Below are 27,054 nucleotides of genomic sequence, written 5' to 3'. Positions count from 1 at the left end.
AAGAAACATGAGTGTTTTAGTTGGACCACTTTTCTCGCTTTGTGATAGAAACGTATGGCTCACAATTTTAGACGAACATTCTGTCATGCAGTGAAACACCTTGTACTAACATCGGTACAATATTAGGTAGGAAATCAGCATACATTGCACCATTTAGATTGCCATCGATAAAATGGGGGCTAATTATCCTTAATCCCATAATGCCGCACCATACATTAACCCACCAAGGTCGCTGATAACCCACTTGTTGCAGCCATCGTGGATTTTCCGTTGCCCAATAGTGCATATTATTCCGGTTTACGTTACTGCTGTTGGTGAATGACGCTTCGGCACCAAATAGAACGCGTGCAAAAAATCTGTCATTGTCCCGTAATTTCTCGTGTGCCCACTGACAGAACTATACACGACGTTCAGAGTTGTCGCCATACAATTCCTGGTGCATAGAAATATGATAAGGCTGCAATCGATGTTGATGCAGCGTTCTCAACACCGACGTTTTTTGAGATTCCCGATTCTCGTGCAATTTGTCTGCTACTGATGTGCATCATTTGTTGCAGGTCCTGGTTGACGTTTCCATGTGGCTGAACACTTCCTGTTTCTTTAAATAACGTAACTATCCGGCGAACGGTCCGGATACTTGGTGAAAAAAAATGGCTCTGAGCACTATGGGACTCAACTGCTGTGGTCATCAGTCCCCTAGAACTTAGAACTACTTAAACCTAACTAACCTAAGGACATCACACACATCCATGCCCGAGGCAGGATTCGAACCTGCGACCGTAGCAGTCGCACGGTTCCTGACTGCGCGCCTAGAACCGCGAGACCACCGCGGCCGGCGGATACTTGGTGATGTCGTCCAGGATACCGAGCAGCATACATAGCACACGCCCGTTGAGCATTTTGATGACAATTGCCATACATCAACACGATACAGACCTTTTCCGCAATTGGTAAACGGTCCATTTTAACACGGGTAATGTATCACGAAGCAAATACCGTCCGCACTGGCGGAATGTTACGTGATACCACGTACTTAGACGTCGCTGTAATAGGCACAAACGTATATCACAAAGCGAAAAAAGTGGTCCAACTAAAACATTCATATTTCTTTAAGTACTACACGATTACGTAATAAAAAATGGGGGTTCCTATTTTAAAAAAACGCAGTTGATATCCGTTTGACCTATGGCAGCGCCATCTAGCGGGCCAACCATAGCGCTATCTGGTTTCCCCCTTAAAGCTAGACAAGCTTCGTTCTCTGTAGTTTTTTCGTTTGACGCTTATTTCGTGAGATATTTGGCTCGGTCGCTATCAATGGACCATCCTGTATATCCTAATTTTCTCGAACAAATAAGGCAAGTTACCAACAAAGCCTTTAATGTAAGAGGCTGCTGCACTTGCTCTTGTCTCCGGAGACTGCATAAAATTAAAATCTGGGTTTTTGTAATTTAAGCCGAGAAAAAATTTTAAAGTTACCCAATAAAACCAACTATAATTATGAAAAAAAACAGGAAATAATTTCATTAATATTCCGTTTAAACTTTTCTTGCAATATAAGAAAAAGAGTTAAATAACATTTACACTTCCAGAAAAACTTTAACTTCGTGTGGAAACGCAACCTCTGTAAAGTACAATTTAGTGCTTTTGGGGAATAACAGAAACCTACAGGCCTGGACTAATTCCTTGGCTCTTTTCTGTCCTAAATTATTTTTTAATTTTGACCAAACAATCTCATAGGTGGAGAAGATTCTCTCAGTGGATGCAGTAGGGGAAGGAATGAGGCTTTCCACAAAAGTAATAAATCCTGTTGATAAATTTCCTGTTTTCATTCATTTGTTTGAATGGAACTTAATTAAAATATCAGTGTCCGGCAGATAATCGCAACCAGAAATCCTGAAAGACACAACACTTGCAATTCAATCTGGATGCGTCTGAGAGCACTCTCTTCTTGTTCAGTAGTTAATCCCCTCGCTCTAAACCCTGGATCTAACATACTAGTAAAATAATGAAAGGGTTCAAGTGCTTCTTCCTTTCGTTTTTTATTGCTTTTTTATTGGGTTCCACATCAGGACTTTCTAAAATATCAGTCCACAGTTCGACAGCTTGTGCAACATTTGTGCTGACTGCTAGGCGAAGAACTAAGATTGTACATTCCTCCGACAGTTGTCCGAGAAGATAAGCATCATATTCATAATACCGTCAAAGATTTTTCTAATGTTAGCAGGGACTTCTTCAGAAAGTTGTTCCAATTTTAACACTGAAAGTAGTTGAAAAATGGGTTAGTGTTTTGAATAAATTAATCATAAGAATAAACTGAAAATATTTTGCGAAAATAACCAAAACATTGATTAAAACCCGTAAAATACAATTATCCCACTGGGTAGATTTTTTAAAATTACTCAGGTTTCTCTCAAGCCTAATTCAAATACTTCGATAAATGATCGCTCTTACCAAACGCGGCCTCACCTCTGTTGCATATAGGTTTGCAGGGACAGAGATGTAGGAGGAGGCAGCTACTTCCTCACAATGTATCGAGGTGACCGTACGTGTTGATCGGTGTGGCGCCCGACTTCGCGAATAGCTTCCACAAATACTGGTTAGCTGGTGCTACTGCGTATACATCCATTGCGACATAAGATGGAAAAAAAAAGCACGCCGTGCTGAAGAACACCTGCAGAATTTCAGCAGTATATACACAATCTAAATTCTCCAGAAGTACCATTGTGTACAAACGTTGAGCACATTAGGGGGAAAAGAAAAGGAATATGTGCACAGAAACAGCAAGCAGTCGCTGTAAATGACGTGAAATTTCCTCACAAAAAATAATTATTCTTACGTTTAAATACGCAAAGATTAACGAAAATTAGAATGTTCGGTTCTTATTACTAGTAGTACTTGGCTGACAGCAGACTGAGGCATAACGACTTTCTGGCGGGGTAAAGTAGTCGGATCGATCGGACAGATAGCAGCCTCAGTAACGTGGGGTTTAAAAAGTGGTTTGTCGGCATTGGAAAAAGCCAAAACCAATGATCCACTTTAAAACTACCAATAAAACATCTGGTGTAATAAAATTTGTCATTCGAATGTTTTTTGTGTATAATCAGTTTGCTACATTCGCTCGTTGACACATACCACTAACCTAGAGCTCTTTACCTGTTTGGTTCTGTGACATCGGTCATACTGCAGCATTTTGACTACAAGAAACTAACTTAGTTCAGAAAAACGAGCGCAGATAAAGCTTTTACACGAGCAAGGAAAATTGCATGTGGATAGTCGAAAACAGTGAAGTGTTCACCCCAATCTGCACAGGACGGAGTGATAGGAGATTCGTTAAAAAATAGGAAGAAAATCTTTTTAGACCTCGCTGCTGAGTTGTCTGAAAAATTTAACGCAACAATATCTGCTCGCTCCACTCGCAGACGACTTCAAGAAGATTGTCTAAAAGGTTGCACAGCCAGGAATTAGCCGTGGCTCTCTGACAAGAGTAAGAAAGCACGGTATCAGTGGGTTCTAAAAAAACCACTTTCACCGAACAAGATTGGTCACACATCGTGTGATCTGATGAAGCAAACACGATAGGTTTGTCAACTTGATGCTCTAACAACAAATAGCAGTTTGGGTAGAAAATAAAATGCATTAATTTAAAAACCCATGAAAGAATTCTCTACAGTATTTATTCCGGTTTCAGATTTTTGATACACCGGATATGATCTATGTCCGTTGCCGGATGGGCGAGGAATATAAGCCAGTCTGTGGTGCCTACCGTAAAACACGTCGGTGAGTGCGTCGTGATCTGAGGCTCCATGAGCGCTGCTGGAGTGAGACAAATAGTGGTATGTGTCGACAGCATAGATTCCACAAAGTACACAGACCTCCTAGAATCTAGAATCAGATTTTCACTCTTCAGCGGAGTGTGCGCTGGTATGAAAGGTCCCGAGATAGTCTCGGTCCAGCACACCGTTTTAATCTGCCAGGAAGTCTCCTAGAATCTACTTTACTGCCCTCTTTTTACAAACCTTTTTGGCGAAACAAACATGGGCGGCGTTAAATCCCAGTACGTTAACGCAACCTGCCATAAGTCTGTCGGCAGAATGACGTGGTCAGGAAAAAAAACATCGTGCTTCTGGACTGGCCTGCCCAGTAACCGTACTTGAACTCCACAGAGCATTTATGGGATTTACTGAAGGGAAAAGTCAGGTTGCACAAAAAAGAACTAAAACACCGTCTGCGCCTTGAGTGGAACGCTGTAAGTGCCGAATACTGTAAAAAGCTAGTGTACTCCCTACCAAAAAAAATTTCTGCTGTAATAGGGGCAAAAGATGGGTCCACGAAATATTGATTTTTGTTTTACTAATAACCTTGAACAAACTGTTCCTATTTATTTAATTTTCTTACTTTTAGGATGCGCAGTACTTTTGGCCAAGGGTGTACAATGTGGTACAAATTTTCGCCGTTACTGAGAATTAAGAAACTAGATATTTCTTTCAAATGCCGTTATGGTTACTAAAAGTATCCAATCGGTAATAGAAACATATCTGACAAAGCACTATGTTAGTAACCAAAATTGAAGTTATACTATAGTAATTGCTATTCTCACTGTTCGACTGACATCAGTGGATACTAACGGGCGGCCTCTGTGCAACCGACAACATTACGACAGAAGGTACGTTAATATTTCTGTGACGGAACTATATTTTGCGGTTGTCTGCTTGCAAAGACTCACTGCTATAAAGTTCCTGCTCCTGCGTTCGAACAAAAGGTTAATTATTTCCGACTCCTAAAACTGGAATAAACAGTGAACAATGGAAAGGTATGACGAACAAAACTGCACACTGTCTTAGAGATAATCGTACAAGAATATTTCCGTGCAGCTCTTGCATTTGTGAAACAGTTCACAAAAATATAGTAAGTTGACTAAAGAGTCTTTCTACCTCCGTTCGTGCTAAACATCCTATGCTACGTCAGCAGTCAATGGAAATAGCACAAGATATTAGATTTACATGTACAATAGTGATGGGAGTACGGTAGATGATTGCTCAAAATGAATTCACAAAACTACTTAATGTAGATACTAAAAGATATCAAGAAATACCGCATCAGGGCCCAACGATCAACACGAAATGGTGTATCACTACAGAAAACTTGTCAACCGGCAACCCTGACTCTAAAGAATCGAAATCCCATTTATAAAACGTCATCTCCCGAAACATGTGGAACAACGATATAATTTTTAGGTTGTTGTTGTTGTGGTCTTCAGTCCTGAGACTGGTTTGATGAAGCTCTCCATGCTACTCTATCCTGTGCAATCTTCATTTCCCAGTACCTACTGCAGCCTACATCCTTCTGAATCTGCTTAGTGTATTCATCTCTTGGTCTCCCTCTACGATTTTTACCCTCCACACTGCCCTCCAATGCTAAATTTGTGATCCCTTGATGCCTCAAAACATGTCCTACCAACCGATCCCTTCTTCTAGTCAAGTTGTGCCACAAACTTCTCTTCTCCCCAATCCTATTCAATACCTCCTCATTAGTTACGTGACCTACCCACCTTATCTTCAGCATTCTTCTGTAGCACCACATTTCGAAAGCTTCTATTCTCTTCTTGTCCAAACTAGTTATCGTCCATGTTTCACTTCCATACATGGCTACACTCCATACAAATACTTTCAGAAACGACTTCCTGACACTTAAATCTATACCCGACGTTAACAAATTTATCTTCTTCAGAAACGATTTCCTTGCCATTGCCAGTCTACATTTTATATCCTTTCTACTTCGACGATCATCAGTTATTTTACTCCCTAAATAGCAAAACTCCTTTACTACTTTAACTGTCTCATTTCCTAATCTAATTCCCTCAGCATCACCCGATTTAATTCGACTACATTCCATTATCCTCGTTTTGCTTTTGTTGATGTTCATCTTATATCCTCCTTTCAAGACACTGTCCATTCCGTTCAACTGCTCTTCCAAGTCCTTTGCTGTCTCTGACAGAATTACAATGTCATCGGCAAACCTCAAAGTTTTTACTTCTTCTCCATGAATTTTAATACCTACTCCGAATTTTTCTTTTGTTTCCTTTACTGCCTGCTCAATATACACATTGAATAACATCGGGGAGAGGCTACAACCCTGTCTCACTCCTTTCCCAACCACTGCTTCCCTTTCATGCCCCACGACTCTTATAACTGCCATCTGGTTTATGTACAAATTGTAAATAGTCTTTCGCTCCCTGTATTTTACCCCTGCCACCTTCAGAATTTGAAAGAGAGTATTCCAGTTACATTGTCAAAAGCTTTCTCTAAGTCTACAAATACTAGAAACGTAGGTTTGCCTTTTCTTAATCTTTCTTCTAAGATAAGTCGTAAGGTTAGGATTGCCTCACGTGTTCCAACATTTCTACGGAATCCAAACTGATCTTCCCCGAGGTCCGCTTCTACCAGTTTTTCCATTCGTCTGTAAAGAATTCGAGTTAGTATTTTGCAGCTGTGACTTATTAAACTGATAGTTCGGTAATTTTCACATCTGTCAACACCTGCTTTCTTTGGGATTGGAATTATTATATTCTTCTTGAAGTCTGAGGGTATTTCGCCTGTCTCATACATCTTGCTCACCAGATGGTTGAGTTTTGTCATGACTGGCTCTCCCAAGGCCATCAGTAGTTCTAATGGAATGGTGTCTACTCCCGGGGCCTTGTTTCGACTCAGGTCTTTCAGTGCTCTGTCAAACTCTTCACGCAGTATCTTATCTCCCATTTCGTCTTCGTCTACAGCCTCTTCCATTCCCATAATACTGTCCTCAAGTACATCGCCCTTGTATAAACCCTCTATATACTCCTTCCACCTTTCTGCCTTCCCTTATTTGCTAAGAACTGGGTTGCCATCTGAGCTCTTGATATTCATACAAGTGGTTCTCTTCTCTCCAAAGGTCTCTTCAATTTTCCTGTAGGCAGTATCTATCTTACCCCTAGTGAGACAAGCCTCTATATCCTTACATTTGTCCTCTAGCCATCCCTGCTTAGCCATTTTGCACTTCCTGTCGATCTCATTTTTGAGACGTTTGTATTCCTTTTTGCCTGCTTCATTCACTGCATTTTTATATTTTCTCCTTTCATCAATTAGATTCAATATTTCTTCTGTTACCCAAGGATTTCTATTAGCCCTCTCCTTTTTACCTACTTGATCGTCTGCTGCCTTCACTACTTTATCCCTCAGAGCTACCCATTCTTCTTCTACTGTATTTCTTTCCCCCAATCCTGTCAATTGTTCCCTTATGCTCTCCCTGAAACTCTCTACAACCTCTGGTTCTTTCAGTTTATCCAGGTCCCATCTCCTTAAATTCCCACCTTTTTGCAGTTTCTTCAGTTTCAGTCTGCAGTTCATAACCAATAGATTGTGGTCAGAATCCACATCTGCCCCTGGAAATGTCTTACAATTTAAAACCTGGTTCCTAAATCTCTGTCTTACCATTATATAATCTATCTGAAACCTAGTATCTCCAGGGTTCTTCCATGTATACAACCTTCTTCCATGATTCTTGAAGCAAGTGTTAGCTATGATTAAGTTATGCTCTTTGCAAAATTCTACAAGGCGGCTTCCTCTTTCATTTCTTTCCCCCAATCCATATTCACCTACTATGTTTCCTTCTCTCCCTTTTCCTACTCTCGAATTCCAGTCACCCATGACTATTAAATTTTCGTCTCCCTTCACTACCTGAGTAATTTCTTTTATCTCGTCATACATTTCTTCAATTTCTTCGTCATCTGCCGAGCTAGTTGGCATATAAACTTGTGCTACTGTAGTAGGCATGGGCTTTGTGTCTATCTTGGCCACAATAATGTGTTCACTATGCTGCTTGTAGTAGCTAACCCGCACTCCTATTTTTTTATTCATTATGAAACCTACTCCTGCATTTTTAGGTACTGTTTGCAAAATACGTAAATTAAAACGGCATGCCTGACGCCGAAGTTCTGCTGCAGCGAAAAATGGATGTCTGCGAGAAAAAGTTTCGAGAAGGTTTGAAATTATGTGTAAAGTTAGTTGGAAGTAGCTCAGCGCTCTCATTCTCAAATACTGGATGAACATAATCTGGGTGATTTTGCACACCTTAGGTTACACTGCCTCGAGACAAACACACAGTGTTCTGACTTTAATACTTGACTTACTGTGCTCAATCTTAAAGACGTTATGGCTCTTCATGAGTAGATCATGATAGCATTTTAAATGTTTAAATTCGGTCAGTACTGACATAAAATAGCGAAAATAAAGTTGTAGTTGCTCCCTAGAAGCCGATAGAAGACATGTATATTCGTTTAGACAAAATACTGAAAGATGTGAAATAAGCAGCCAAAGAAATCTGGTTTCAGTATTCCAATTCTCTCAAACCGCAATGACTTCACTCCTTCATTCGTCATAGTTACGAGTTCTCTGACGTGTGTAAATCCAACCTCCGTGGACTATGCATTAATCACGTGTAGAATCTCCCGCGCCACTCACCACTTTTTCCTCATGGCTGGCAACTGTCCACCCCCCTAACTGGCCAGTGTCGACTGTAGCTAATGTAAAAAAGTGAGAACTTGTGTAAGATGCTATTGCACAAAACAAGGGCCTCACGTATCGCTGTTGGCTTCCGTCTGTGGACGTTCAAGATTTGTCTGAGGGCTCGCCAGCATCGGTCATCAATGACGGGCCTTGTCAGTTTCTGTCAATTGCTGGTGGCTGATTTGAGACTAGCCTGCGGACCAAGATCACAGCTACCTGCCGCGTTGTGGTTCTCCCCTTGGACCATCAACAGATTCCAAAGATATAGCGGGCTTATACTTTAGACAGCTTTGATTAGAGCGCTCTCTTTGAAATTCTGAAGCTAGCAGGGGTAAAGTAGAGGAAGAAAAAGGCTGTTTGCAACTTGTACAGAAATCAGGCCGCAGTTAAAAGAATCGAGGGGCATGAGAGGGAAGCAGTGGTTGAGAAGGCAGTGAGACAAGGTTTTAGCTTATCCCCGATATTGTTCAATCTGCACATTGAGCAAGGAGCAAAAGAAATCAAAGAAAAATTTGGATTGTGAATTGAAGTTCAGGGAGAAGAAATAAAAAACTTCGAGCTTTGCCGGTGACATCATAATTCTGTCAGAGACTGCAAAAGACTTGGAATAAAAGTTGAACGGAATGGGCAGTGTTTTGAAAGGAGGATATAAGATGAATATCAACAAAAAAAAATACGGGGATAATGAATGTACTCGAATTAAATCACGTGATTGTGATGGAATTAGATTAAGAAATGAGACACTTAAAGAAGTAGGTAAGTTCTGCTATTTGGGCAGTAAAATGAATGATGGCCGAAGCAGAGCGATGTACAAGGTAGACTGGCAGTGGCAAGAAAAGAGTTCCTGAAGAAAAATTAGTTGACAACGAATATAGACTTAAGAGTTTGGAGGTATTTTCTGAAGGTATCCGTATTGAATGTAACAGAGTATGAAAGTGAAAAACAGATTGTAACGTTTTAGCTTTAATTTTGGTATGCTGGAAGCGTTACTGCTAGCCAATAGATAATGAAAGCGGGTTACAAGCTGTGAGCTGTCTGGGGAGGTTAACCGTGCGTTTACTGGCCAACTGTCTCACGACTGGGTATCTAGTCTAGGTTTACCACATTACCAATCAGACTAACATTGATTATAATCTTTTACAGTAATACAACAACCGGTAATATATATTTATAAAAGGGAGAATTTAAATAAAAAGAAAGAATTCAGTTTATATTTGCAAATTTATTTTAAAGATTGTTCATTGAAATTTCAGCATATTATACGTGAGTTATAACTGAGCTGGTGCCTTATTTACGATTGTGAAAATGTGAGATTGGAATCTTACTGAACACATAAAATATGGAGCCAAGCTTGGGAGACTGGATACAACACTGCATTCATAAAACAACACACAAGGAACATTGAAACACATGCAAGAGAAAGTTAATCACTACAAACAGATTCAAATTTTTACCCAAAGAATTTACTTTCGTAGCACAATCCTGTCCGTCATGTAATTACCACACACTGGTATACTAAATTCATATTAACTCTTTGTGAAATCTTCCCAAGAAGAATAGCTGAGGGCTACTTTGATGATTACCACATGCTTCACGTGGTCAACTTGGTTTACAGAAAGCGTATAACTCCACAGTAATTTTGATAATAAAATATATTCGATCGAAAAGCAATTGACAAAAGAAAAACCTTGAACTGGTTACTAACGTCTTACTATTAACCTGATGGGTCACACAGTTATATAAGCACGTGGTACTGGTCTCACAAAGTACACGCCACGTGGGTTGAACATAAAGAAAAGTTGCTATATTCAAAATATTGTCAAGACGACACGTTATAATCACACAAGCATTTGCATTTAAGATTGATCTTACTTAGAGCTACTGATCAACACGTGGTTCCACTTTACTCACAAAGTAGTAACAAAGCAACTCCCGGAAAATAATATGAACCTCACACGAGAATTACACTACGCTGCAATTTAAGATAACCTTAGATATCTTAGAGCTAAACCCGAAATAAAAGGTGATTAAATTCTCAGGCTGAACTTAACAATTCCATTGTCCTACGGACTCAGCAGACACGCGCTTAGCCGGAGATCTTACCATTTCAGAAGCTCGCTACCGCCAGACTGCAACTGCCTACCGCCAGACTGCTACTCTCCAACTGCTAGACTGCCACTGCCTACTACCCAGCGTGCTCCTGAGAGTGGCTCACAAAGACAAACGGAAGGGGCCAGAGGGGCAGCTTCCTATACCAACATGACAAGGGACGGACCGGACCATACTAAGAATAGAAACCTCTCTGCTTTTAGGATCCGTAGCTACCTGTTCCAACGTTGGTCCTACTGTTCTCTAGCAGACAGCCTTGTCTGCTACCCTCAAGCATGCAACTACAAACACATTTGATCATTCATCCTCTCACACAGAAGGGAAGGGGGATGACAGTATCTTATCATATACTGCATATAACAGAAAGCGGATGTAGGTTCCGTATGAGACTGTGTGACATGAATTACATATAAGAATTACATATAAACTGTGCTTTAAAGTGTAGTAGTGTGACAGATCGTTCTTGTTTACATGTAAAAGTAACACGTTCCACTACTCAGTCTCCTCCCAGATAGTCAGAAACGCCACAGTAAATTTAGAAGAGGAATTTATTCCATAAAAGACAACAAATTTGAGAAGTTAAACATGAAAGGAATCCAACAGAGACCTTTCATAACCCCAACGCTCCGGGAAAAGACTGTGCAGGGAATTTTCTGGCCATGCTAGGACATTCCCAAGCAGGCTTCTCACACCCTACTTAAACCAAAAGTGTAAAGAAAAGGCAAAAGGTCACCAGCTACTTGCTAAAACACAATAATTTCAAACATCTTTACAATCTACCAATTTCAAAGAGAGAGAAAAAAAACACACAATCTGCGACACCTATTTAAAAGATCGTGTAGACCTAAATCGGTCAGCAAATAAAAACAATGGTTCCTGTGTCATTAATATGAAAACAATTTCTGGTTGTTACCCTTATGGAGTTCACCAGTATTTGCTCATTGCAAGAGCCAGCTGATCACAGGCAAATTTATGACTGTTTATTAACAGGCAAAATTTATGAAAATAGCAAAGGTGCCACAGCAATTAAAAAAGAACATGAAATAACATCAGTATGATAAAGCAGACATTACAATGCACAATTCGCAAAAGCAAAAAAAATTGATAAGAAAAAAAAACATGTTTTACAAAGTGGTTATCGCAAAAAAATTCTATATCTTATAAAACTAATAATTTGTCGAATTAAAATAACTATGTGGCACTAATTTAATCACTATACTATATCTCAATTAGTTAGCAAACAGAGATCACTGTGTCGTTATACTGAGACGACAATTAATTATGTGACTGTTACCCTTAAGGGGTTCCTCACAATAAATATCCCCCATGCAAAGGCTAATCGATCACAGCCCAATGAGAATGAATAGCAATCTGACTGATAAAGGAAGCAGTGCCACAGTAATAAATTTATGAAACAAAATATCACAAATCTAATACCTAACACAAGAACAAACATTGATCAATAAAACAGTACAATAGTCAACATCTAAAACAAAACACCAATAAATAAAACACCTGCAAAATACAATAGTCAAAGTTTAAAAAAATATAGAACACCTGCAAAATACAAGAGTCAGAGTTTAATAAACACCAATAAATCGAGTCCCTGCAAAACACAAGAGTCAAAGTTTCTGTGACAGAAACACACGTATATGCATTGAACTAAGAACCGTATAATCACTGTTCACTGATACACTCACTAGTTCCACTGTTCCGAGGCACAATATAAGGGGAGGGGGAGGGGGTTCGTCGCCGCAGCTGTCAGTAGGGATTTTTGTCCATCTGTTGCGTGCAATCCCGCCGTCTCTGCCCTCTCATGAAGTCTCTCCCGTGTCACGTACATCTCGATTTTGTTCCATGTTTGTATTGTCAAATTCATGCGGTATCCTCGATTGACACGCTAGGTTGATATTCCTGGGCAAGGATGACACTTCAATGGCTCTTCTTTTGTGCCACCCTTAGCGACCCGAGAACATCGAACCATGAATTACTGTCGCTTGACAGTAGGCATCCGTCAGGAAATGTCGATAGGCGTCGTTGACGTCTGCAAGTTTCTTTGGACAGTACCTGTCAAAAGGCTCCACGCCCTTTGTGTTGTTACACCGCGGCCGTCTCGTCACGGTCGCGTGCGTGAGGTGCGTTGCCAGGAGATGGATTTCCGCGCGGTGGACCGCTCGCCCATCTCAGGTCATTCCCTTCAGCTAGGGTTGCGCGGGGCGGCCGCCCATTAGCTACAGGTGCAAGGGAAAGTGTTTCCCGCGTCCTTTTGTTGTCGGCCGCGCTCCCGAAGTGGCCTGGCTGACAGCGTGTCCCGCTGGGAAACCCGCCAGTTTACAACTACCTGGCTGCTCCCGCTGTCTCTTAAGAGTTTTGCCGGTTCGCTTTCACGTTCTCATCTGCATTCACAGAAATTTTTCATCATCCTTATGTGATTACACAATGTCATACATAATATCACTTAGTATTGTCTTTCACAATTTTTAAGAACAAAGTTAGATGAATCGACAATATAAAATTAAAAGTTAAATGACTTGACAATATAAAAAATAAAAGTGAAATGACTTTACAATGTAAAAATAAAAATTAAATGAACTGACAATACAATATTTAAATCCACATCACTAATGTGGTTCACTTGTGTTTTAATAAATCAAATGCCACTTATTAATTCACTAAAATGAATAGGATTATGCCTTGCGCAAGTATAGGTCAGTAGAGCATAGGGTTCACATGTTATTTACACACACACATGCACACCTGTTGTCTATTCTACAAACTAACTACCCATAAACATGCATTACTCAAAATTCTACTTCTATCCACTACTAATTAATCCAACAAGCTACTTCAATGCTACTTCCAACACCGTGTATACACCACTACAGCAATGTTCTAATTTGTCCTCTTCTTGACGCTCGCTGCCTACGTCTTGTCACATGATAAATATGGAGAAACTTTCCTTAAACATACACAGTAAAAAGAACAATGGTTATTTACACGCAAAAACATTTATATCAGTTCACACACCTGAAAAGAGACTCGCAATTATACATTTATCATACTCATATATTCACACATCAAACAGTAAGAAAATTTCATCTAAAAATTACATTATCACAAGAATTAATCACACAGATGGCTCTGAGAAGGTTAAATTATTTGCATTATACAGGTTATACTACTTTTTCTTACCCATTTTGCTTCGATTTCGTTCCTTCTTTACGTTACCTTTCGCCTTCAGATCAGTTATTTCGCCTGTGGTGGTTATTCTGGATTCATTTCTCATGAATGGCAAAATTGTGGTCACCTCTATTCTGTAAAACAGTATCATCTTAACATATTGAACTTGCAACAGACACAAAAGATCCGAATCCTCCTGTAGTTTAAATGACAAATGTTTTGCTTCATCCTTATTACCTTAAACCAAGCTTTCCTTCGTCCCATAATCAAAATTATTTAATCATCCTCTACCTTCAAGAGGGAAATTTCCTCAGTACAAACCATATAAGCTGCAGTGCATCCCGCACCAGCGAAAACAGTAAGCTGTAATGCTCACAGCATCAGCAAAACACATAAACGTCGCTTTTCTAGGACAAGTATTAACGCAGAATAATTTTTCAGGCTTCGGCTTAACATCAATCAAGACAACAAACAAAAAAAAAAGATCCATATTTCCGTTCCATTCTCCATTTGCTGAAAAACTGCTCGTATTTGAGTACCACAATAATATTTCAGAGCCACGTAAATTACACAAACCACAATTCTTCTTTCACCTTAAAGGGAATCAATATACTTACGAAATCCACAGACAGCACTTTTCGTACTCAGCTATAAAGAACAAAAAGACATATATCATCAATATTCACATATCATCGCATATTGGGAAGCCAATGGTTAAACAATCGTATTATTGCATCCTGTTTTCAAGATTCCAAACTTCCTCATTCCTTTCTCAGAGTTCTCCTATCTTAAAATATTCATACAGCACGCAAACTATAGTAAGAGATCCTCATTTATACTGACAGATATAGAATAGTAATAGATAGATAGTAGCACTGAAAACAGAAAATCGGAAACACGGCTACTAACAGGTGGGGACCTGGGTTTGCCAGACCCATAATATCCACAGATCGGATATTCCCCTGAGTTCTTGCAATTTCAGCAACGATCTTGCTTCTCTCAGGAGCGACTCTTTTCACTTGACACAAAAAAAGCATTTCACTTGTTCACAAGGAGACCTTTTATCTTTACGTTTGAATTAAACTAAATCCTAATTGCACAAGGAAAGAAAACAATTAAAACATCACTTCAATCAATCACATAGAAATATCTTTATCATTATTTTTACTAACATATTATTCAAAATTCATACGCCACAAATTTAAACTAATCAATTCATTCTCCTCTCTATAAATCCTATGTACTCATTTGCCCTGTCGCTCATTTGTTCCGATTGGCGCCTTCTGGGCTGATCATTTGTCATTTCCGGTTTCGTTCATTCCCATTTGTTGGATTATGTCTGGGGTTGGCCGGCCGAATTTCGACATCATGTGGGGCTCCGCCTACAATTCTACTCCCACCGTGTTCATCGTAGTAACGATGCTGGTTGCCGTACCTGTGTTCGCGACTGTTACCCCAGTTTCTATACGGCCTGTCCCGATTATTGTTTCGTTCGCGTCGCGACGACCAGTCACGCCGTTGATTAGTAATACGGCCACGACTGCGATCGCGCTGCTGTGCCCCGTAATAACTTTGTGCCTGATTAGGCGGACATTCTGCTGTATCGTATTCCATCTCTTGGAGAAGCGTTTTAAACGTTTCCACGTCCTCTTTGCATCGTCCCGCAAGAATGACGTGCCGCAAGTGCATCGGCAATTTGGTGATGCATATCCTAATTAGTTCCGCAGGTCCGTATGGGTCGTATAAAAATTGATTTGCCTGCAGCATGTGGTCGAATAGGCGTGCAGGGCTGCCGAAACCAGACTGGTTCAAATTTGGCAGCATAATTATGCCATGTTTGACCCTATCTTGTGCCGCTTCCGACCAATAGGCGGACAGAAAGGCTTGTCGAAACTCCCGAGTGGAGTTGCAGTGACGCGCTGCCGACCTCATGCGACTCGCCGGTTCGCCTTCCAAATAGCCACACATATACTCTATCTTATGTGAACTTGCCCAGTCGGGAGGAAGACAGAACTCAAATTGCTCGAGCCATGCTCGTGGATGTATGCCTTTTTGAGAATTTCGGAATATCTCAAACTTTCTTACCGTAAGGAAATGTTTGAAATCAAATCCCCGCATTTCCTCCTGGCGAGGGCCTTGTATGTTTCTATTTGTCTCATGTCTGCCCCTTAAATTACATTCTTCCCTGTCGTCAAAATCTCCCTCGTGGCCGGAGTCCCTCTCTGCACTGTTCGTACGGCTATTTTTATTGCTATTGGCGAGTTCGGAATCACACGCCATGCGGTTTTCCAGATGCGCCACGCGTTCTTGTAAATCGCCTGTTACAGCTTTGTGCTGTCTGTTCACTTCAAACTGTCCCTTCTGGAATTTAAGAAGCGAATGCACTTCTTCGGTCTCTGCGGCCACTGCTGGTGTAGTATTGTTCTCGCTTTCCGTCAGCTTCATCGTGCCTACAATGTCCGCTAATGCCGCGATCTTCTCATGTATTTGTCTCTTGTCCTCCGCCCCAGTCTGCTTCAATTGTTCGACCTGCTGTTCCAACGCGTGGATCGCTAAACTGTTGTCCGCTATTGTGTTGCTAACGGCCGTGGGACAATGCGTTTCAGCCTCTTGGACCCTCGAGAGTACCTGCTGGCGATCTCTTTGGCATTGTTCTCTCAGCTCTTGGAAATTCCTAAGTAGCCGTTCTTCGCTTTCTTTAGATTCGGCCTCGCCACACCGCTTGCTCTGTTCTAGGGCTTGCAGACGGTCATCGATTTGTTCAAATGTACGGCCTAATTCTTTCATAATGTCACTTTTTATTTCACTTGCCAGATTGTTTATTCTTTGTGAGATATCCTCGGACACTCTCTGCATCGACTTGTCGACTTTATTTGTCTGCTGGATTAGTTTTTCGTCTATTTGTTCGCCTAGCTCTCGGATCGATTTCTCAGATTTTTGCGTCATTTCTTCGCCTAGCTCGCGGATCGATTTCTCAGATTTTTTCGTCATTTGTTCGCCTAGCTCGCGGATCGATTTTTCGGATGATTCTCTATTTTGTTGCAATAAGGCTTTCATGAGTTCTGCCAAATCAATTTGGTTAGTTGGAGGCAAATTAATTTGTGGCTCTGATGTGAGCCCGTTCGTGCTGTTTTGCATTTCGTCTGAAGTATGCCCCATTGCATTTTCGGAACCGCCCGACGCGTTAATATTGGAAATCAAATTATCCCCTTGGTCCATGTTGCTTAAGTTGTCGGACCGCTTACTTTTAGCTTGGTTACGTGTCAGCATTAGTGCAATTTACACCCAGTACGCAACACACTAATCACAATAAATGTGTCCCCCAAAAATTACGACAGTCACACGAAAGATACTCAACCTAGTACGCACCTTTTTTTTTTTTTTTTTTTTTTTTTTTTTTTTTTTTTTTTTTTACACGCGAAACAAATTTTTATGTTTGATCGAAACAGTGGAATTTACAAGCGAGAGGAAAAAAAACACACATATATAGAACAAACAAATATAGAAAACAAAACAAGACAAACAACACAACGCCGTTCAACAACGCCGTGAATCTTTTGAACGTCTGCTCAGAAACAACGCTAAAGTTGTTTGAGCGCTGTAGGGAAAAAAAATTAAGATTATACACGCTCGCAATCTAACGTATCAGAGATTCCAGAGTCTAGCGGAATCACAGAACAGGGTCGCCATGTGTAACGTTTTAGCTTTAATTTTGGTATGCTGGAAGCGTTACTGCTAGCCAATAGATAATGAAAGCGGGTTACAAGCTGTGAGCTGTCTGGGGAGGTTAACCGTGCGTTTACTGGCCAACTGTCTCACGACTGGGTATCTAGTCTAGGTTTACCACATTACCAATCAGACTAACATTGATTATAATCTTTTACAGTCATACAACAACCGGTAATATATATTTATAAAAGGGAGAATTTAAATAAAAAGAAAGAATTCAGTTTATATTTGCAAATTTATTTTAAAGATTGTTCATTGAAATTTCAGCATATTATACGTGAGTTATAACTGAGCTGGTGCCTTATTTACGATTGTGAAAATGTGAGATTGGAATCTTACTGAACACATAAAATATGGAGCCAAGCTTGGGAGACTGGATACAACACTGCATTCATAAAACAACACACAAGGAACATTGAAACACATGCAAGAGAAAGTTAATCACTACAAACAGATTCAAATTTTTACCCAAAGAATTTACTTTCGTAGCACAATCCTGTCCGTCATGTAATTACCACACACTGGTATACTAAATTCATATTAACTCTTTGTGAAATCTTCCCAAGAAGAATAGCTGAGGGCTACTTTGATGATTACCACATGCTTCACGTGGTCAACTTGGTTTACAGAAAGCGTATAACTCCACAGTAATTTTGATAATAAAATATATTCGATCGAAAAGCAATTGACAAAAGAAAAACCTTGAACTGGTTACTAACGTCTTACTATTAACCTGATGGGTCACACAGTTATATAAGCACGTGGTACTGGTCTCACAAAGTACACGCCACGTGGGTTGAACATAAAGAAAAGTTGCTATATTCAAAATATTGTCAAGACGACACGTTATAATCACACAAGCATTTGCATTTAAGATTGATCTTACTTAGAGCTACTGATCAACACGTGGTTCCACTTTACTCACAAAGTAGTAACAAAGCAACTCCCGGAAAATAATATGAACCTCACACGAGAATTACACTACGCTGCAATTTAAGATAACCTTAGATATCTTAGAGCTAAACCCGAAATAAAAGGTGATTAAATTCTCAGGCTGAACTTAACAATTCCATTGTCCTACGGACTCAGCAGACACGCGCTTAGCCGGAGATCTTACCATTTCAGACGCTCGCTACCGCCAGACTGCAACTGCCTACCGCCAGACTGCTACTCTCCAACTGCTAGACTGCCACTGCCTACTACCCAGCGTGCTCCTGAGAGTGGCTCACAAAGACAAACGGAAGGGGCCAGAGGGGCAGCTTCCTATACCAACATGACAAGGGACGGACCGGACCATACTAAGAATAGAAACCTCTCTGCTTTTAGGATCCGTAGCTACCTGTTCCAACGTTGGTCCTACTGTTCTCTAGCAGACAGCCTTGTCTGCTACCCTCAAGCATGCAACTACAAACACATTTGATCATTCATCCTCTCACACAGAAGGGAAGGGGGATGACAGTATCTTATCATATACTGCATATAACAGAAAGCGGATGTAGGTTCCGTATGAGACTGTGTGACATGAATTACATATAAGAATTACATATAAACTGTGCTTTAAAGTGTAGTAGTGTGACAGATCGTTCTTGTTTACGTGTAAAAGTAACACGTTCCACTACTCAGTCTCCTCCCAGATAGTCAGAAACGCCACAGTAAATTTAGAAGAGGAATTTATTCCATAAAAGACAACAAATTTGAGAAGTTAAACATGAAAGGAATCCAACAGAGACCTTTCAAGATGATAAACAGTTTACGCAAGAACAGAACAGAAACTTTTAAAATGTGGTGCTACGAAGAATGCTGAAGATTACATAGGTAAATCATGTAACTAATGAGGAGATACTGAATAGAATTAGGGAGAAAAGAAATTTGTGACCCAACCTGACTAGAAGGGGTAGGTTCATAGGACACATTCTGAGACATCAGGGGATCACCAATTTAGAACTGGAGGCAGGGGAGCAGAAGACGTAGGAGGAGAGCAAGAGATGAATACAGCAAGGAAACTCAGAAGGATGTAGGTTGCAGTAGTTACTCGGAGATGAAGAGGCTCTCACGGGATAGAGTAGCATGGAGAGCTACATCAAATCAGTCTTCCGACTGAAGACAACACCTATAACTCTAATGTGTTAGATTCTACCTTTTTATTTTAGCCGTCAGTGAGACATAACTCTTCCGTCTTCGGGGAAAGATTCCTTCCCCAAGTGCAAGAGGGGACCCTGAACCCATATCAGGTCCTCCGCGTTCTTTCACTAGGGCCTTCCCCAAGGGAAGTCGACATCACCATTCCTGGAGATTTTTTATTCAAATCCAAGCAGTACCTGGGATAGAACGACCGGAAAACAGGCTCCTTCAAATAGTGCCAACATTGCGGTGTGGCACAGTCGTACGACACTTACAAGGAGAAGGCTTCAGACCCGGCCAAACAACTCAGCCAAACAACTCAGCTCCTATTTCGCGGGTCGCATGCGTAAAACCAGAAATGAAAGACTTAAAGATATTTTAGCTGGACACCTTCCAGTTTTTGAGAAAACCACGCCTAAAGTACAGTACGAACAGTCAACACAAAACAGACTGGATCGACAGATAATTGAAAACTAAGCAGTGACCATCATCATATATGGGGTCCGTAAACGCATTTTTTGCTAGAAATCGAGGAAAGAAACTATTAATACTGCCCCTTACGTATCCGCAAGGTACACTGTGGTAAACGAAAGCGCCGCTGGCGTAGCGACAATGGCATTTCACTGTGGAGCGGAGAACCCCTTGTTAGATTCCAAAGTGAATCCTGCTGTTTCTTTAGTTGCATTTTTTCTATACTAAATCTGATAAGAATAAAAGGGTTAGTAAGCTAAATAAAACAATAACCTATAAGAAGGTAGGCAAACAAATTTCTCAGACGACTTTGATTAGTAAAGAATTAAAATTTTAATCTTGGTCGCCTTACAACAGCTCTTTAACTAACTCAGTTAAGTGTCCTCACTTTTCTTCGAATAAAACCACATGAATGGTTCTTGGTATATAATCACTCGAAGCAAGTATACTCGCCGCATCAAGAACATATAATGAATACAGTCTTCGCGCAACTACACTGCTGGCCACCGTAAATGCAACACCCTGAAGGAAGCATCCGAATCAAGTGAAATTTACACCATGGGTTTGCAGCGATGATATATGCAACTGATTAGAATTTCAGCGCAGACGCACATCACGCGCGCCTGTGGCGCCACCTCATAGCGCCATTTAAGGCTTGGCGATTTCGACGAGTGTACGTTCGGCACGTGTGTTTACCTTGTGGTTGTTTCACAAGACGATCAGTTATGCCTCGTAGACAACAGCGAACATCTTTTGATCAAGTATCCGAGTTCGACAGAGGAAGGATAGTGGCTTACCGAGATTGTGGATTATCATACAGAGAAATCGCTAGTCGTGTTGGACGAAACCAAACAACTGTAATGCGGATATGTGACCGTTGGATGCAGGAGGGTACGACGGACCGACGTGGTCGATCGCATTCACCTCGGTGCACCACTGCACGTGCTGATAGGCAAATTGTGCGCGTGGCAGTGACGGATCGCTCAGTGACATCACGAACCATAGCACAGCACATTGCGTCTGTAACGCATCATCCAGTGTCTGCGCGTACCATTCGACGCCGTTTACAGCAGAGTGGTCTGTCCGCAAGACGTCCATTGCTTCGTCTACCATTGACGCAGAACCACAGACGTCTCCGTTGCCAATGGTGTGATGACAGACGGATGTGGACGGCAGAATGGAATGACGTTGTCTTTACTGACGAGGCACGCTTCTGTCTGCAGCACCACGATGGTCGGATTCGAGTGTGGAGACACCGTGGAGAGAGGATGCTGGACAGCTGCATTATGCACCGCCACACTGGTCTTGCACCGGGTCTTATGGTATGGGGCGGTATTGGATATTACTCTCGCACGCCTCTAGTACGCATTGCCGGTACTTTAAATAGCCGGCGCTACATATCCGAGGTGCTGGAGCCAGTTGTCCTTCCTTACCTTCAGGGCTCGACCACAGCCATATTTCAACAAGATAATGCCCGACCACACGTGGCACGCATTGTCCAAAGGTTCTTCGTCAATAACCAGATTGAATTGCTTCCCTGGCCGGCTCGCTCTCCGGATCTTTCGCCGATAGAAAACATGTGGTCCATGGTTGCTCAACGAGTGATCCAGATTACATCCCCAGCTGCCACACCACATGATCTTTGGCAACGTGTGGAAGCTGCTTGGGCTGCTGTACCCCAGGAACACATCCAACGTCTCTTTGACTCAATGCCGAGACGTGTGGCAGCGGTGATCACCAACAATGGCGGCTACTCTGGCTACTGATTCTGGCAGGAACCACATGTCACAGACGTCTGTAAACGTAATCATTTGATACTTGGTCAACATGTTATCTACAAAATAAATTTTGTTGTGCTACGTCTTGTCTTTCTTGGTGTTGCATTTACGGTGGCCAGCAGTGTATATTGTTCCTTCTGAACATTCAGCAAAAAATATTTTTCTGGATTTAAACTCGGCCATATATGATGTAAAATGCTCAATTTTCAATTAACTATATACGATAACATCGCCTGAAAAATCAGTGCTGACAGTTGATCAGGAATTATGCTGTGCACCATTATTGCATCCGGGCGGTTAGGCCATACCGTCTGGGTTATCAGAAAAACATTCCAATTTTGCAGCCTCCAAATTTGGTTGCCTGTGGTCCGTCGCTGCAAATTCGCAGCAGTCTTACGCGGAATTGTTTTCATACGATACCTAAAATTTAAATTCCTTACCAATTAAGGTCGTTTGAGAAATTTGCCTATCTTGTTATTCCTTATTGTTTTACCTGCGTTATTAATCCTCCTGTTCGTGCCAATTTCGATGTGCAAAAAATTGCAAATAACAAAAAATTGCAAATAACAAAAAATTGCTAAATTTGTTAGAGAACCGAGCACAGGTTCTTTTTTCCACAGCCAAATGCCTTGCTCGCTGCACCAGCGAAACTTTAGTTCACCATTGTGTACCTTATGGGCACGTAAGGGGGCAGTCATAAATCTGTGGAAACCATAAATGGTGATGAGAAATTGTCATTTTTTTAATTATCTATCGATCCCATCAATTCTCAGTCGATTGCTCGTTATGAGATTTAGGGGTGGTTTGCTCGAAGACGGAGGGATGCTGAGCCACAATATCTTAGTCTTTCATTTTAGGACTATACAATCCAAATCTGCGCCGAACCAGTTGATCGTGCTTTGAGACCTTCCCGTTGTTAGACACGTATTCGGGAGGACTGGGTTTCTAGTCAATGTCCGACCAGTTTTATCTACTTCTTAAAGTAAATGTCAGGGTGCTTCCTGTGAAAAGGGCGCGTCCATTACCTGCTTTGCCTTTCCACATGCCGAGCTTGTGGCCCACACCCAATGAACTCTACGTCAGTGGGACGTAAAACGCTGTCTTCCTTTGTCCTCACCAAGGAGCCGCGTGACATTAACGTCCTCATCCTACGTGTCGGATCACAAGCGCCAGTGTCGCGTGCCAGCAGCGTAGAGGTGTTCGTCCCCCTGACCTGTGTTAAATTGCGAAGTCGCAAATACTGTCACCTTCCGCCCATCCCTTGCAAACAATATGCAGGTGTTAGGAAATTCCTTCCAGCTCTCGGGCGGTAGCCGACCACCGCTGCTTATCTCGTATTAGATGGATAAACTAATTAAAGGTTGAGTAGAAGCAGATGAGTACTATTAACCCCTGCTTTGTAAATTGCTCAGCAGTCGAGCACAGTTTCCGTAGTCAGTGTGCCTCATGACCGGGTTTCAGTAAACGTACAATAGCTAACTGCAGTGTAATGCATCGTTGAGTTGGTCAGCGATTGTGTTGCCCTGACTTTGACGATCTCGATTGTAACATACGAGCATACCTTCTTATCCTCCTCAGTCCTGAGCTTAGATTTTATGTATGAATAGTTTATATTGTTGGCCAATGTATTGTTCTAGATAAAAATACTAAATTAAAAAAAATAAATTGGCGTGATTCACCAGAATTTTGGAACATGTTCAGAGTTAAAAAATAAGAGATGTATTTTCAGTACCTCGACAGCCGATATTAAGCACCTAAAAATGAAAACAAAGATGCCGCTGGGATGTAAAAGTACAGGTCGTCGCCGAATGCTGTCACAGTGCTACCTCGGGAATAATATATAGTTGTATCGCTGTGTTGTAAGTAATTTTGTATTAAAGGAGACCACTCATCGAAAGACGGTTGATGGAGTGATTTATAGCCAAGCAAAAAAAAAAAACTAACATGCTTTTGGTTCTTTCGGACTTGTCCGAAATAACAGACGACATTTATAAGTTGAACAAAATTATAATTATATTAATACCTTCAGCTGCTAACGGGCGTTGATACATATCAACGGGGACAGGTGAAAATGTGTGTCCCGACCGGGACTCTGACCCGGGATCTCCTGCTTACATGGCAGACGCTCTATCCATCTGAGCCACCGGCTAACGCCCGTTAGCAGCTGAAGGTATTAATATAATTCTAATTTCGTTCTAGTCGGCTGCAGGTCATGTCCGCAAGAACAGACACCATATCCATATAAATATATAAGTTGATCCTGCAGCCGCTATGAATCAAGACATAAATAAATTGACATCAGCTTCTAGTGGACAGCGATTTAAATCAGTGCCCACTGGCAGGAAAGGTCATTAATTCCTTTCTGTCTTCCCCTTTTCGATGAGTGGTCTCCTTTAATCCGGAATCATTTATATTCTGCTAGAATTTTAATATAACATTTATATTACATTATTGCTTATTCGATAGTGAAGAGTATATTAGTTAACAGCAAGTTTGACACATTCTAGTCTACAATTATAAAAAAAAAAATCCTCAATTTTCGAAGACCTGCTGACACTACGAACCTACTGGGAGCATGCAAAATGAAGATAAATGGTGTACAGGCAGCACACTGTGTCTAGGCTACAATCATGCACAGCGAGTTAAGTATGGTCCCTCGGTTAGAAAAAAGTATGGATGTCTAGTATACCTTACGTAATGTTATTTGTGTTCGTCATAAGTTCTAGAAAGGATTATTCAGCAGTAGTTTTGTCTTAGTAGAAGGAAGCGTTAATCGTTAAATTAAGTTACTAATAGTGATTCTGGAACAAGTTTCGCTCTTTACCGGAGTTTTCTTTGCTATAGTAATCTGAGGTGACAAAAGTCGTGGGTTACCTCCCAGTATCGCGTCTGACCCCCTCTTTCTTTCTTGGCGTAGTGCAGAAACTCGATGTGGCATGGGCTCAACAAATCGTTGGAATTCCCCTGCAGAAATAGTGAGCCATGCTGTCTCTATAGCAGTCCAAAACTGCAAGCATTGTCGGTGCAGGAACTGATAGCCTGATTATATCCCATAAGTGTTCTATAGCATTCATTCCGAACTATCTGAATGGGCGCACAATTCGCTCATATTCTCCAGAATGTTCTTCGAATCTACCGCGAACAACTGTGGTCCAGTGACGTGGCTCACTGCCGTCTACAAAATGGGGTCCCTAAAATGCTGCAAATGGTCTCCAGGTTGTCAAAAATTACCATTTCAGGTCAATGATCGGTTCAGTTGGATCAGAGGACCCGGTCCATTCCATTTAAATATAGCTGGCAACATTGAGCCACCACCACCTTGCACAGTGCCGAGTTGACAACTTGGATCCATGCCTTCGTGGGATCTTTACCACTCTCGAACCCTACCATCAGCTCTTAAAAACAGAAATCGGGACTCACCCGCCAAAGTCACGGTTTCCCAGTCGTGTAGGGTCCGACCAGTATGGTCAAGAGTGCAGGGGAGGTACTGTGGGCGATGTGTTAGCAAAGACATTAAAGTTGGTCGTATGCTGCCATAGCCCTTTAACGCCAAATTTCGCCTGTTCTAACGGATATGTTCGTCGTACGTCCCATGTTAACTTACGTGGTTAATCGACACAGTATTGCTCGTCTGTTAGCACTAACAAAGCTATAGAAACGCCGCTGCGCTCGGTCGTTAAGTGAAGGCCGTCGGCCCCTGTGTTGTCCGTAGCCAGAGGTAATGGCTGAAGTTTGTGTTCTCGGCACACACTTTACACTGTGGATCTCATATTACTGAACTCCCTAAAGATTCCCGGAATCTAATCTCCTGTGCGCTCAACTTCAACTACCATACCGCATTTACAGTCTGTCAACTCCCGTCGTGCGGTCGTAATCAGCTCACAAATCTTTGTACATGAATCATGTAATTACAAATGACACCTCAGCCAACCTTGTGTACATGATACAACCGCCATCTTCATATCGCTACCCCATGACTTTTGTTATCTCAGTGTATAATATACAGCAGCGCACAGTGCAGAATGGAAATGTGTCGTAAAACTTGGATTTCACTGAAACATACTGAGCTTAGAGGAACCGCTAATTATTAAAGTTTCAGCAGAAGTTTGTTATGGGAAGGAAGTGAGCACTCGCTCTTCTGTCGATATGCGACAGGTGTTGGTCGTTAGAGAAGCATTAGTAAGTATGGCTGCGCCGCTGTCGGAATGTCGGCTGCGATTCCGCAGCGAGCGTAGTGGCAGATGCTGATCTCAGGTGGGGCTCTGGTTACAGCTGCGTGCACGTGCGTGTTCCAGATGATCTGGTGGTGGCTGCTGTTGCTGGCGGCGGCGCTGTGCTGCGCGGCCTTCGAGCTTCCAGAGAAGGGCCGCGGCTGCGTCGTGCTGCGGACGCACGGCATGCTGGGAGCGGACTGCAGCTCCAGGGACCTCAGGGACGTCCCGCAGAACCTCGACACCCGCATAGAGGTGCGTGGCCTCCCGGCTCCTAACGCTTCCCGCTAGGGAAGTTCGAGAACGTCCTAAAATCAGAAATTACAGGCCGCTTGCACAGAAACATTACAACAATGTAACTATGTATTCCCAACAAAATTGCAGACTTCACTCACGGATATTTTCTGAGTGTTTGTTTCTTCTTCTTCTTCCCGTGATTGAGCGGAGTGAAAACAACACTCCCTAGAAATTACAGAATTGATTTTTGTCCAAATTTTTATAAACAAAGGAAGAGTAGGAAATCGGCAAATACGGTATCAAACTTACCAGCATGATGTGTAGTGTTCCAGAAAGAATTCTTGTCCGAATTTTCATAGCCAAATGTAGACTGGGAAACGGACAAATGGGTCATTAAAATGACCAACATGAGATCTAGTTTTACAAAAAAAAAAAAAGTATGCTTAGAGCGTGGTTTAGTTGGGCATATAGATTCATTCTTTCTTCCGTTCTTTCTTTCCTTTTTTTTCTTTCATGTTGAAAAATTAAATAGCAGATGTCAGTACAAACAGAAACTCGTTTTCTTTTGGTCAACGTACTTTTAGAAATAATAGAATACTCACTGATTTTTAAACATAAAGGGTGAACATTAATGGAGGAGGAAAGGTACTACGAACATGTCTGGAAATGCGTCGTTGC

The 27,054-nt window shown here is 41.5% G+C and overlaps 1 protein-coding gene across 1 annotated transcript in view; it reads left to right on the top strand.

Annotated features, from left to right (window-relative positions):
• The window catches only part of LOC126260181 (amphoterin-induced protein 3-like), a 188,436-nt gene that overhangs the window by 134,476 nt on the left and 26,906 nt on the right, over nt 1-27,054 (top strand). The window contains exon 2 of the mRNA XM_049957453.1: nt 26,224-26,394. Coding sequence (XP_049813410.1) covers nt 26,224-26,394 — 171 coding nt within the window. The remainder of the gene's footprint in view (nt 1-26,223; nt 26,395-27,054) is intronic.

This window comes from Schistocerca nitens, chromosome 1 (genome assembly GCF_023898315.1).
Source record: "Schistocerca nitens isolate TAMUIC-IGC-003100 chromosome 1, iqSchNite1.1, whole genome shotgun sequence".
In the NCBI taxonomy this organism is placed as follows: Eukaryota; Metazoa; Arthropoda; class Insecta; order Orthoptera; family Acrididae; genus Schistocerca; species Schistocerca nitens.
The sequence above is the reverse complement of the archived record's forward strand: the minus strand, read 5'-3'. Positions and strand labels throughout refer to the sequence as shown.